Source organism: Saccostrea cucullata, unplaced genomic scaffold, assembly GCF_032062105.1.
Source record: "Saccostrea cucullata isolate Sc308-1 unplaced genomic scaffold, CSIRO_AGI_Scuc_v1 ctg432, whole genome shotgun sequence".
In the NCBI taxonomy this organism is placed as follows: domain Eukaryota; kingdom Metazoa; phylum Mollusca; class Bivalvia; order Ostreida; family Ostreidae; genus Saccostrea; species Saccostrea cuccullata.
This window is the reverse complement of record NW_026931879.1, coordinates 303,993-317,220: the sequence shown is the minus strand read 5'-3', so window position 1 is coordinate 317,220 and position 13,228 is coordinate 303,993. Positions and strand designations below refer to the sequence as shown.

The 13,228-nt window shown below is 34.2% G+C and overlaps 2 protein-coding genes across 2 annotated transcripts; one reads left to right on the top strand and one right to left on the bottom strand.

Annotated features, from left to right (window-relative positions):
- Positions 1 to 3,102: 3,102 nt before the first annotated feature.
- LOC134233876 (putative nuclease HARBI1) lies at positions 3,103 to 6,045 on the top strand. Its single transcript, XM_062715931.1, has 2 exons — positions 3,103 to 3,934; positions 5,681 to 6,045. Exons 1-2 carry the CDS (start codon positions 3,103 to 3,105, stop codon positions 5,887 to 5,889), a joined length of 1,041 nt encoding a protein of 346 aa, XP_062571915.1. The 3' UTR covers positions 5,890 to 6,045.
- Positions 6,046 to 6,225: 180 nt separating this feature from the next.
- LOC134233874 (myb/SANT-like DNA-binding domain-containing protein 4) lies at positions 6,226 to 9,174 on the bottom strand. Its single transcript, XM_062715930.1, has 3 exons — positions 8,719 to 9,174; positions 7,845 to 7,999; positions 6,226 to 6,710 (listed from the first exon to the last, which is right to left on the bottom strand). The coding sequence occupies exons 1-3, from the start codon at positions 9,139 to 9,141 to the stop codon at positions 6,500 to 6,502; spliced, it is 789 nt and encodes a 262-aa protein (XP_062571914.1). The 5' UTR covers positions 9,142 to 9,174; the 3' UTR covers positions 6,226 to 6,499.
- Positions 9,175 to 13,228: the final 4,054 nt, after the last annotated feature.

The following is a 13,228-nucleotide window of genomic DNA, read 5'->3' as shown; positions in this document are numbered from 1 at the left end:
ATTTTCCTTTACAAAATAGTGTCTGCCACCGTCGCCCACTTTAATTTTTGGCTATATTATGTAAACTGCTATGAAAAATCACATATCTCACAATCTTTGCGGGCGACGGTGGTAGAGTATGTTTTCTTAAAGAAAATTCCACTGAAAATTGATGTCTTCTGCAACCTTTTAAGAAAATACGGGAAAATGCACAAATTAATGACGTCACAATCAGCATTAAGGATGTCATATGAGAAAAATGACTTGCATATTCTTACTGCAAGGGATTCCTATGATTAAGAAAGAATGAATTTTGATTTCGCATATCACTTTCAAATTTTCGAAAATATCAGGCTTAATTTGTATTGAAAATGTACCTTCTTTTTTGTTCAAATCATGATCCCTGGGGGTTAAGGGGGGGGGGGTGTGACAATAGGGGGAGTCAAAAAGTACATAGGAAATATAGAAAAATCTCAAGAACAGCAAAGCCATGTTTATTCATATTGATATGGAAGCATCCTTGGGAAGTGTAGAAACCTTGATCCCAAGGGGGTGGAGGGGCCACAATAGGGATGATTTTTTTTAAACAAAGAAATATATATGAAAAAATCATAAGTCATACCCCAACCCACCCCGTGGGGATCCGGGTTAGAATAGGTCCTCAGTACCCCTTGCTTGTCGTAAAAGGCGACTAAATGGGGCGGTCCTTCGGATGAGACCATATAAACCGAGGCCCCATATCACAGCAGGTGTGGCACGATAAAGATCCCTCCCTGCTCAAAGGCTGTAAGTGCCGAGCATAGGCCTAAATTTGCAGCCCTTCACCGGCAATGGTGACGTCTCCATATCAGTGAAATATTCTGGAGAGGGAAGTTAAACAGTATATAATCAATCAATCAATCATACCCCAACCCACTCAAATGTTATGGGCAAGGTTAAACTTTTTGCAGACAGACAGATAGACAGATAGCTAGACAGATGGCTGGACAGGACAAAAATTATATACTACAAAAACTTTGTTTATGGGAGCATAAAAAATGAGAGGAAAAAACAAACAAAACTGGGGAAAAATTGAGAGAGCAAGATGTGTTTATGAAACACTGATGCACCTGTATGGCAGATTATAATGAGGGTTGAATTTTCTAAAATGCACCTCATACTCCTAAGGTAGTGGTCAAAAGGTCAAAAGTATTGGTACCCAAAGGAAGGTCTCGTTTCAAGGAATATATATATATATAATTTAATTGGAAACGATACTTAGATGATTGTTTCATTTTTTGGACAAGATCTACTGAGGATTTACAAGAATACCATACCATTCTTAACAATCTACATCCTTCTATTAAATTTACCTTGGAAAAGAGCAGGTTAGAACTACCCTTTTTGGATATTCTTATAATTAAGGAGGGTCGCAAAATCATAACAGATTTATACTACAAGAAAACGGATTCCCACCAATATCTCGTATTTAATTCTTGCCACCCGTCACACGTTAAACGTAACATACCTTTTAATATGGCAAGACGTGTTTGTACCATTGTCATAGATGAAACCAGAAGAAATGGCCGTCTACAGGAATTAAAAACATTTTTGCTCAGACAAAAATATCCTAACGACTTAATAGATATAGCAATTGAAAAGGCCAAGTCAATACCGACTGCAGATCTCCGTTCTACTAGACGAGGACGCCAGGAAAACAATAAGGAAATCCCGCTGGTCGTTACCCATAACCCACGGAACCTTAATATATATAACTCCGTAAAACAGTGTTTTCCTATTTTACAGCAATCCCAAAATTTAAAAGAATTAATTGACCCGAAGAGCATCATCTATAGCCGACGCCAACCTCCAAACCTAAAGAAACTCCTAACAAGAGCCAGATTCTCATCGGATGAGGAAAAACGCACTGTAGCCAAATGTATGGATCCCCTGTGTGGAACCTGCCCTTATTTAAAAACCGGAGAAAAATTTACATTTAAATGTGGTAAAACGTTTACCGTCAATGCGAATATGTCATGCAAAACTAGAAATTTAATATACTGTATGACTTGTACTTCATGCGGGGAAAACTATATTGGACAGACCGGTAACAAACTAGCTGACCGTGTAAGAGTCCATAAACAACAAATACGAGACCCCTCCGTCAGGAATACACCTTGCAGTGAACATTTTGATTCATGTGCGAATGGAAACTTTTTGATATTTCCATTTTATAAAATCACAGAAGATAATGAACAATTACGGAGGGCCAAGGAAGATTATTTTGTTAAATTATTTCAGCCTAAATTAAATGTAAATTGAACATTTTAGCTCTAAAGAAATGTTCCATTTTATTACAATGTACATATGTTTAACTCTATACATTTGGCGCTTTTTTGACATTTACCTGTGCCAATGTATAACGCTGCCTTTGTGACGTCATAATAACGACGTCATAACAACGAAGTTGTATTGTTTTTATTATCATTGTTACACTCTGAAGAGCCGTAACGGCGAAAGCGCTTAGTGTAAAAAATTAAACGTAAACTTGTTTGTTTATCTTGGATTTAATTTTGATTTATATATATATATATATATATATATATATATATATATATATATATATATATATATATATATATATATATATACATGTAAAAAATAACAGAACGCCGATTAAAACTCTACCGGTTTCAATTGTATCATCAGGGACCTTATTCACAAAGCCTCCGTAAACTTACCGGACCCGTAGACTTTGCGGAATTGACCCGCAGGGGAAAAATTCTTATTCACGACGTCTCCGTAAATACCGCACCCGCAAACTTTGCGTAAACGTTCCGTAAAATCGGCGGTACATTACGGGACGTCATGACCATCCGTAAACGTTGCGGAAAGGGCAAAGCCCATATTTATGAAATAAAAATAAATTAATTATACTTAAGAATAAATAATTTAACATTTAAATGGAAACACATAAATAATAATTAAATTATACAATTGATTAAACTTTCTTCCCGATCTACTTTTATTTATTATAATCTTTTTTTTTTTTTGCATATAAAGAGTACTCAGTTTTTTAAGTTACGTATAAAACGATTGTTACGTAATATTTTACGTCATACCCGTTATTCAAGAAACTACGAAATGGCGTTCCAAGTCATATTCCAAAGATTAAACAAGAGAAATTTAAGAAGAGAAAGGGTCTTCAGGGACCGGACACATCCTTTGGATATGTATGACGATCAAGACTTAATCGTAAGATTCCGCATGCCAAGATATTGTATTTTAGATATTATAGATTTGTTGGCTGAGGACTTGGAGCCACCCACTATGAGGTCCAAGAGCATACCGGCTTCTCTACAAGTTTTGACGGCCCTGAGGTACTTTGCCACTGGATCCCTACAACAGGTAGTCGCCGACATTGCAGGGGTAAGCCAGCCAACTGTTTCAAGAATAGTCTACAAAACATCTAAAGCTTTATCAAATAGGGCAAGGGAATTCATCAAGTTTCCTGAGAGAATAGCAGAACAGCTTGTAATCAAACAGGGTTTTTCGTGCGAATTTAACATTCCAAATGTATTGGGATGCGTTGATGGAACGCTTATCCAAATTAAACCACCATCGGAAAGGGAAGACGCGTATGTGTGTAGAAAAGGGTACCACGCAATTAACGTTCAGGGAGTTTGTGATCATAAGAAAAAACTGACAAACATTGTTGTTCAATGGCCTGGTAGCACACATGACGCATATGTTTGGAATAATTGTTCGCTGAAAGAGTGGTTTGAAAATCAGCCCTATGTTGGCCATCTTTTGGGCGACCAAGCCTACCCGTTGAGACAATATTTAATCACTCCTCTTCGGGTTCCAAGTACACCAGCTGACAGGGCATTCAATGTTGCACACAAAAGAGCAAGACAGAGAATTGAAGATACGTTCGGACGATGGAAGAGTCGGTGGCTTTGCATTCACAAATTTGGTTCGTATACTATAGTTTATAACAAGCATGCATGAGATTTTCTGAAAGGCTTGTTTTTCCTCATAAAATTTGGTTATATAATAGTCATAACAACACGTTTTATACACAGTATATGGAAAGTCACTTGTCTGGCGTGAATAAAATTATATTCTAAGTGTAAAGAAAATTTTATATACATGTATATTGTAATCAACATAATTATGAATATGAAAAAGCAATCCATTTCTAATTTCCATTGTGATTTGAACAAATTTGAGTCTACGTGACCTGGAGGATGTTTCCATATCAATATGTCTAATCATTGCTTTTCTCTTTCTCTTTGAATCAAGATATTGTTAAATTGGATATCCAACGTAAAGCAAAACGTGAGACTCATAGCTAACCTTTTATCTCCCTCTATATCTCACCCTCACACCCTACCGAATCCCCATTTGAAGAGAGGGGGCACATTTGCCCCCCCCCCCTTGATTTTGCTGTATTTACGCATACTGGTATATATACATATAGAAATTCATTCCTAAATGTTGCACCGATGTGGACCTTTTATTTCTCAATTCTAGTGATAGTTTTATAAAAGTGCAAACAGCCGTTATAACTTCAAGTTTTGGACTTAGTATATATTCAAGTTTCTGTGTAGGTGATTTGATGTAGAATGAGGAACAATTATCTAACATATTTTTAAAAAAGTTTTTCACTTGCTTGTATATTCAAGCTACACTGTAGAAAGAAATAAAATTCATCATCAATAGTATTACGTGAATAACATAATCTTTGTTCTCGAGGTATTTTCTAAATAAAATATTAATGCATGTGTCATGTTGTAAATTTTGAATTTACCGGCCGGGTGTCAGTAAATACAAAATTTACAAGTTGTCATGTTGTAAATTTTGTATTTACTGCCACCCGGTAAATTCAAAATTCACAACATGACACATGTCACATCTTTGAACTTCCCAGCATACACGTACCTACATGTATTCTAAATTGACGACTTGTTGGCTGTCTGTCCCCTCAACACAATGTTATGACAAACGCACTTAACAATTTTCAAGCTGAGTTTAATGTAGGCCACACCAATTTAATTTCTTGTTCGTCGGACATTTGATGAAAGAAAGTACGAGCGGGCTAGCGGTTAAATAATAATATTATTACTTTTTGTAGACAAATTTTTTAGGCAGAGCGTGAAGAAATTTGAGCGGACAATTATATTTTTTTCTGATTTACAGAGTAAGCAGATGAAAAATACGATAAATAGAGCGGAAATAGAACAGAAAATAGCACAAAATTCCAATGGTGCGGGAAATTTTAAATTATATAATATTATTTGTCTTGTTTCGTTTAAATACGAGCGCGCGGGTCCGACGAACAAAAAATTTTATTGGTGTGGCCTTACTTAAGAAAAATATACAGAATGTTTTATTGCATTTGGAATTATCTGCCTGATGCCATGAAAGATAAAAATATTATCTCATATGATTAACATGGTCGAAAAAAAATCATGTAAATTATCACCAAAAAGGAAAAAAAATTGGATGAATTTATGAATATAAATTTTAAAAAATAGAAAAGAATTTTTAAAAATATGGACAGTTTTCGGTCCGTATATCTACATATTGATAAATTTATCTACCACAAGCAGTGTTTAATAAATAGAATAATCTGTGACATCATATGAGGACAGAAATAGAGTTTTAGACTTCACGTAAAGACAAATCGGTATAACATGTGTAATATACTGTAACACAGGTGGACCGTTAACAGTTTGCCTATCTACAGCTGTACAAGTAATCACAGCTACTGCAGTGCTGCACAACATCTGTGAAGATCGAGGTCTCCCCGTGGAGTTCCAGCAGGACGATGATGAGCAGAATGATGATGATAATGACATGCCAGGCGATGTACAAGATCACTCAGGACAAGAAATTAGACAAATGTTGATAAGAGACAGGTTTTAGGTACTTAAAAAATACAAATTAAACTGATTTCATTTGTACGATGACATTTGATCTGGCCGGGTATTTGAATTGGTAGCTTTGCATAATAGGTAATGTTTTCAATATTTAGAAGCTCGGCATATATACAGATATCGGAATGTAAATTTCAGGAGCACCCCCCCCCCCTTTTCAAACTTAATTAAACACCGGAACCTTTTTTTTTTTTTAGAAATTAGGTGAAAGTTTACAGAGATCTCTTCTTATTCTGTGAAAAAATGGTGAATTTTAGTCACCAAAGTTTTATTTTTATTGTGAAATAAACATGAAGGAGATAATAGATGTAAAGAAGTTGCAGAAAGTGATTAAAATAGGAGCAAGTGTATGTATTATTTAATTTTATTGCATTTCTTTGTAGATCAAAAAGAAAACAGAGATATAACTACGATGTCTAGAACTTATTGGTCATTTGTTTAATTTCTTTTTTCTGGAAAAATACATTGTATTTACCAGTTACATCTTACATATATGCTGTTCATAATGAATGGAACTTTATGTTTTGTACGTACATGCAAATCAAAGAAAACAGTGGATATATGAATTAAAAGATTTATCAAATGCACATTAACATTCCTCATATTTGCATAAATGCACCGTTGAAGAGTTGAAATTCCGATGCATTGCGTTCTGAATTATTACATGTGGCGGAAAATCCCCTGGCCCGCTCATCCATCTCCAAGCGTCGACGCTCTATCTGAAGCCTCTCCCTCTCGATGCCGAGTCTCTCTTTCTCCACATCGAGCCATTCCCTCTGAATCTTGATTAGTTCTCTCTGTAGTATCAAGCTACCGAAGAACAATCATTCAGTATACTCAAAAACTCGTACTAACGTATAATTATCTCAAGACAAGCTTATCTTTTAAAAAGATGGGTGAGGTAGCGCTGTAGCAGTATAAAACACAGAGGATATCTGAACCAAATTTTAATTTGCTGCATTATAATTAAAAAAAAGACAAATTGTTGCATGGAGGGGGGGGGGGGGGGGGGGGGTTTACAATTTAGAATAGTAAATCTATAAGAGTGTGCTTCACATCGACAATCGATAACTCTTTAACTCAAAACAACATTCTGTATTTTGCCTTGCTTTCAATTTCGAGGTGAAAAATCAAAGGTCAGAAGAGCCAATGAGTACCTATTTAAAAGATTTCCATTGTGTTACTATTTTTTTTTTTACCAAAAGCATCAATTCGGGCCCTTCAGTCTGGAGAGCTCGAAAAATATATCCGAGATTGCCGCGATTTTCCGAGTTTTCTGACAGATCCACGAAGGAAGATTAGAAAAGCTATGTATTTATCACAATTTTAGAAATTCAACTGTCATAGTCTTGGTTTTATAAAACCCGACTTACTGTAACTTTTTGTACATTTAAGTGCAGGTTAAACAATAAAACTCTAAACTTCCGATTGTACATGTACATGTATATATATATATATATGTATATATCCTGTTCTAGACTGGTATTGCCAGTGTCAATTTCAGAGCATCTATATTTGTACACAGGAGTCTGAAGTTTTAATCGTAAAAAAAAAAAAAAATTGCAACTTTGGAACTTGTGCCTAGTGCATTTTACTTACTTTGTAAATAAATGAAGGTTTTGAAAAGAACTATAATATTTTTTTTTCAGGGCACATGAGATTACTTTCTGGAGAAGACATTTATTTTTTTAACTACGAAAACTTAAAACGTAAGATCCCATAGGTGATTTGCATCAATTACACTGTTATTGACTTCCATCGCACAGGCGCTTGTTTCTGTAATATTTTTTAAATTAACCCATTGTATAAAAAAATTATAATATACTATGGGCTAAAAATATTGAAGAAACAAGTGCCGTTGCTTCATTGCTATCGAAAATGGACGGGATGCTACTCAGAAAAATGCAATCAAGGTTTTATTCAAATACTAGTAAATAAAATCACCTCTCATCAGCCTCATATTGAGAAGGCCGCCTTTTCATTTTCTTCGCACAGAAAGCAGATTCTGGTGCTTTTTCACTGATGCCTCCCTCTGCAGTCGTCTGTACCTCTTCCACTTCTTGTGGTGGACTCTCTCCAGAAACAGCTTTGCTTGGTGTCTAAGTGGAATTTGGTACATGATAAACTTGATATTTTCTGCTTATATAATGTCATAAAAAATTATATATATAGATATTTTATAGGTGGGAAATTCATAATAAAATCAATATTTATAATCTGCATTTTTTATGAAGATTTATAACTCATGTTTCTACAGAAGTTTTAAGGGCATACTATCCCTATAATTGTATTTACAGTATCATCTCAGAATGAAGGTACATAAATTAACCGTTAGTAGATGCATATCTTAAAAAAAAAAAGCGGAAACAAGGATCAATGTAGAAATCACGCCCTCTGTATGACTGGGGAAGTTACTAGAATTGTATATTAGAAAACGCAGAGAAAAAATTAAAACACCGATATACACTCAAATTCTGACTTGTTATAATTGCTACTAATAAAGAGATTATAGGCGACAATTCGTGTAACCTATATAGGTTATGTAACCTGTAAGCTTCCCCAGTATTACATATTTTCCTTTATTGACATGTAACCCCCCCAACACATACACACCTTATATCTTGTCTCTCAAAAAAATCAAAATGACTTTAATAACTTTTAAGACTATGTACAAGTTTATAAAACAGTCATTATTTTTAAAAACTGTAAAAATGATTTTATGTGTGTATATGCAGATATTGAAATTTAGTATGTGAACATCGTTCAAAATTGTTGAAAGTCTCGAAACAAATATATTGTTTTAGATTTAAGTAAATACCAAAAATGACGGAATGAAATTAGGCTTACTTACAGGTGGAATCATGGTGTCTACATACGAGCTGAATCCAAAAATTCTCTCCTCTCCCATTACAGACACAATATCTTCTTCCATTGGGCTTAAAGGTATAATCTCCAATTTTCCACTCCCCGTTTTACAACGTTCTTTCTGGACGGCAGAAGCTCTCTTCTTTGTACCCCTCTTTACATCATCCCACTTCTTTTTAATTTCGTCGACAGTTCTCTTCGAGAATGAGACAGCATTTACAGATTCCAAAATTTCCACCCACGCTTGCTTTTTCTTTGTATTGCTGATCATGTCACTGAATTTTGAGTTGATGACATCTGAACGTTCTTTAACTCCTTGAACTAATATTTCAATTTCTTTCTCACTAAAACGCGGCTTCTTTTTTCTATCTTCCATAATTTCAGCGTTAATTGTCAGAATTTCAATGATGTCATTTTCTTAGTCATGACGTCACAATAGGTTCACGGGACAAAAGAGGTATCAAGAGAATCTATCTAAACCTATGTACAAATATATATGTTACGCCGAAAACGTTTATTATTTATTCATTATTTGTAAATTGCTGGTTATTCATTTATTATTTAAATGATTACCAGTTTCAATAGTGTATATTTAAAAAAAAAATACACCCCCCCCCGACTACGCATTTAGTTAACTAATAATCACAACAGTATGAATATTTTGATTTTAATTGTTATAAATAACCTTTAGAAAGCTTTATTTTTGTTCACTATTAAAATATAAACACGTGATAAAATACTTTCTTATTCTTTTTTTTCTTAGAAGGATATTACTCATTTAAGTTTTGATTCTTTAATTTGGAGTATGCAACACATTTGATTAAAAAAATAAACAAAACACGCTCAAAACTATTAAAGTTTTAATATGTTCATGACTCTTTTTTTGTACAATGCAGGTGCCCGTTCAGCGTGTTTCACTTGCGGAAACTTTCCGTAAATTTCGCAAAGTTTACGGAAGCTTCGTGAATACGCCGTAAACCATCCGCAATCTTTCCGTAAACTTTCCGCAATCCTTCCGTAAACGCTCCGCGACTGCGGAAATTACGGAGGCTTTGTGAATAAGGTCCCAGGAGTTTGACATATTGCTATAGATACAAACATTTCAAATAATGCGGGAAAATTGTAAATTGTCTATTATGACAGGGCGTTTAGCTTTGGTTTAAACAATGAAATAAAATGTTTTTCCTTGGTTTCACGTTCCTTTTCGGAAGTCTTGTTATAGAACTTGTATATAGGAAACACTGTAAAATTAGGAAAAATGTTTTCAGCACATGTTCTAATATGTCCGCTCACGGCAGTGCACTGGTATTCAGTTTGACGAATTTGTTGACGATGGACGGTCATGCGGTGTCTTAGGGTGTCCCCGGTTTGGCCAATATAATGCTCGCCGCATCCTGAACATGTCATGACATATATCAAATTTGAACTTTCGCAGGTAAAAGAAGAATGAATAACGAATTTTCTTCCGTTTTTAAAAATAAATTGTTCGGTTTCCTGTAAAAAGGGACAGGTTCCACATCTTGGATGATGACATTTTTTAACACCGGCTGTTTCCTCTGTATTGTTAAATTTGGCTCGTGTTAAAATCTTCTTTAAGGATGGGCTCTGTCTTTTACTTTTGATCAACTGAAATTCACTGAATACGTCTTTCATCCTTGGATCATTCTCTAAAATTGGCATGTTGGTTTTGATGACTTGGAAAAATTCTTGATTTTTTGGATTGTGTGTAGATACGTAGGGAATGAGATTTTTTACGGGTTTTTCTTGTATCTGAAGTAGGCTGTTTCTGTCATGTAGTTTGGCGTTGTCTATTCCTTTTTCAATTAGTAATGTTGGATAATGCCTTTGTTTTAATAATTCCCGTAACTCATCAAGTCTGACATTTAAAATATCCTTGTCCGATATTATGGTACAGAGTCGCCTAGCTAAATTATATGGAATGTTGTTCTTGATGTGTTTTGGATGACAGGAATCGTAGAGAAGGTATTGTTTTGTGTCCGTGGCCTTGTAATATACGTCAGTTACGATTTTCCCTTCTTTTTTCATGACCATAACATCTAAAAATGGTAACTTGTTTTCGTCACTCTCCATTGTAAATTTTAAGTTGGGGTTCATGCTGTTTAAAATATCATAGAAACTTTGTAATTCATCGGTAGATTTGGTCCAGATTATAAAGCAATCATCCAAATATCGTTTCCAGGAGTTTCGAATAAAATGTTTGCACTCAACACCAAAATTTTCTTCCACGGTTTTGTATAATTTTTCCTCAGACTTGATGAGTTACGGGAATTATTAAAACAAAGGCATTATCCAACATTACTAATTGAAAAAGGAATAGACAACGCCAAACTACATGACAGAAACAGCCTACTTCAGATACAAGAAAAACCCGTAAAAAATCTCATTCCCTACGTATCTACACACAATCCAAAAAATCAAGAATTTTTCCAAGTCATCAAAACCAACATGCCAATTTTAGAGAATGATCCAAGGATGAAAGACGTATTCAGTGAATTTCAGTTGATCAAAAGTAAAAGACAGAGCCCATCCTTAAAGAAGATTTTAACACGAGCCAAATTTAACAATACAGAGGAAACAGCCGGTGTTAAAAAATGTCATCATCCAAGATGTGGAACCTGTCCCTTTTTACAGGAAACCGAACAATTTATTTTTAAAAACGGAAGAAAATTCGTTATTCATTCTTCTTTTACCTGCGAAAGTTCAAATTTGATATATGTCATGACATGTTCAGGATGCGGCGAGCATTATATTGGCCAAACCGGGGACACCCTAAGACACCGCATGACCGTCCATCGTCAACAAATTCGTCAAACTGAATACCAGTGCACTGCCGTGAGCGGACATATTAGAACATGTGCTGAAAACATTTTTCCTAATTTTACAGTGTTTCCTATATACAAGTTCTATAACAAGACTTCCGAAAAGGAACGTGAAACCAAGGAAAAACATTTTATTTCATTGTTTAAACCAAAGCTAAACGCCCTGTCATAATAGACAATTTACAATTTTCCCGCATTATTTGTCTAACTGTTAACGTAATAACGTAACATAATGACGTCACAATGAACTGTACTAATGCGCAACACTTTTGACGTTACATGACGTCACAATATACTTTGAAATGTTTGTATCTATAGCAATATGTCAAACTCCTGATGATACAATTGAAACCGGTAGAGTTTTAATCGGCGTTCTGTTATTTTTTACTATTTAAATACTTGTGTGGATTTTTTATCAAAACTTTGGATTATATACATGTATATATATATATACACACAGTGTATATACAGTGCTCAAAAGTCATGGCCAAGGTTAAAGTTTTTCAAAAGTGATTCAAACTCTAAGGTCAAGGTCAAAAATATTTATACCAACTGAACGGTCATATCAGAATGAATACATGTGTGAATGTTTGGAGTTTTTTTAATGAAAGTGGGTCAAACTCCAAGGTCAAGATGTCAAATTTGGCGGTACCAAAGAAAGCTTTTGTCACAAGGAATGCCCCACCCACTCAAAAGTTATCATCAAGTTTTTTTTTTTGCGGACCAACAGAAATTTTGTTTACGGGGGTATAAAAAGGCACAAAACTTTTAATGCTGCCTGCTTGAAATAACAAACATGCATGTTACATCAAGAAGAAGGTTCCAAGCCCTTAAAAGCAGAGGAGAAGTTTTGGTGTTTATAATCTTATACTAGTTTAAAGTGAAAATTTTAGGAAGACGCAAATTTAGCGATTTCTACCTAAAATCTGGTATTTTATTTTAAGTGAAAAGTAATTTTAGTGATTTTAAAATGCTAATTAAAGAAGCTATTACAAATAATACGCAATTAATTTTTAGCGATATTCTATTCTATCGATGTCAGCACCCTCACTGATAATGCCAAAATTAAAACATCCCTAAAAATTCTTCTTATACGGTATGTACATTACTGAATGTATGGAGTGCCAATTTAATGGAGATTTAACAAATCATTTTTTCATCATTGTAAGATATCGTTATTTTATCAAATAATTACTAGCAATGGCTTCTTCAATTCTTCTAATTTAATGCAGTGTTTTGATGTAAAATCATAATTTCTTAATGCAACAAATAAATAGACAGGGCAAAAGCTGATATACCCCCAAATATTTTATTACAGCTAGGGGCATGAAAAATTACTTGATTCTCATATTAGTTTTCAATGTGTAATACAGTTATTCATTGAATGGTAAGAAAGTTACAGCTGATTTAATATTATTTTGGTAAATCCCAATCATAGTTATTTAAAAGAAGTTACAGATTAACCAATCAAATTGCAGTATGCATGTACGTTTTCAAGAATTTTGAAAATCCTAATGGTATACAAATGTATTTTAACAATCAAAGTATTCTGTTAAAAAAAAGAAAGTAATAAATTGTAATATTTTTTCAGCCAACCAGAGTGAAGCATATATATATGTATGA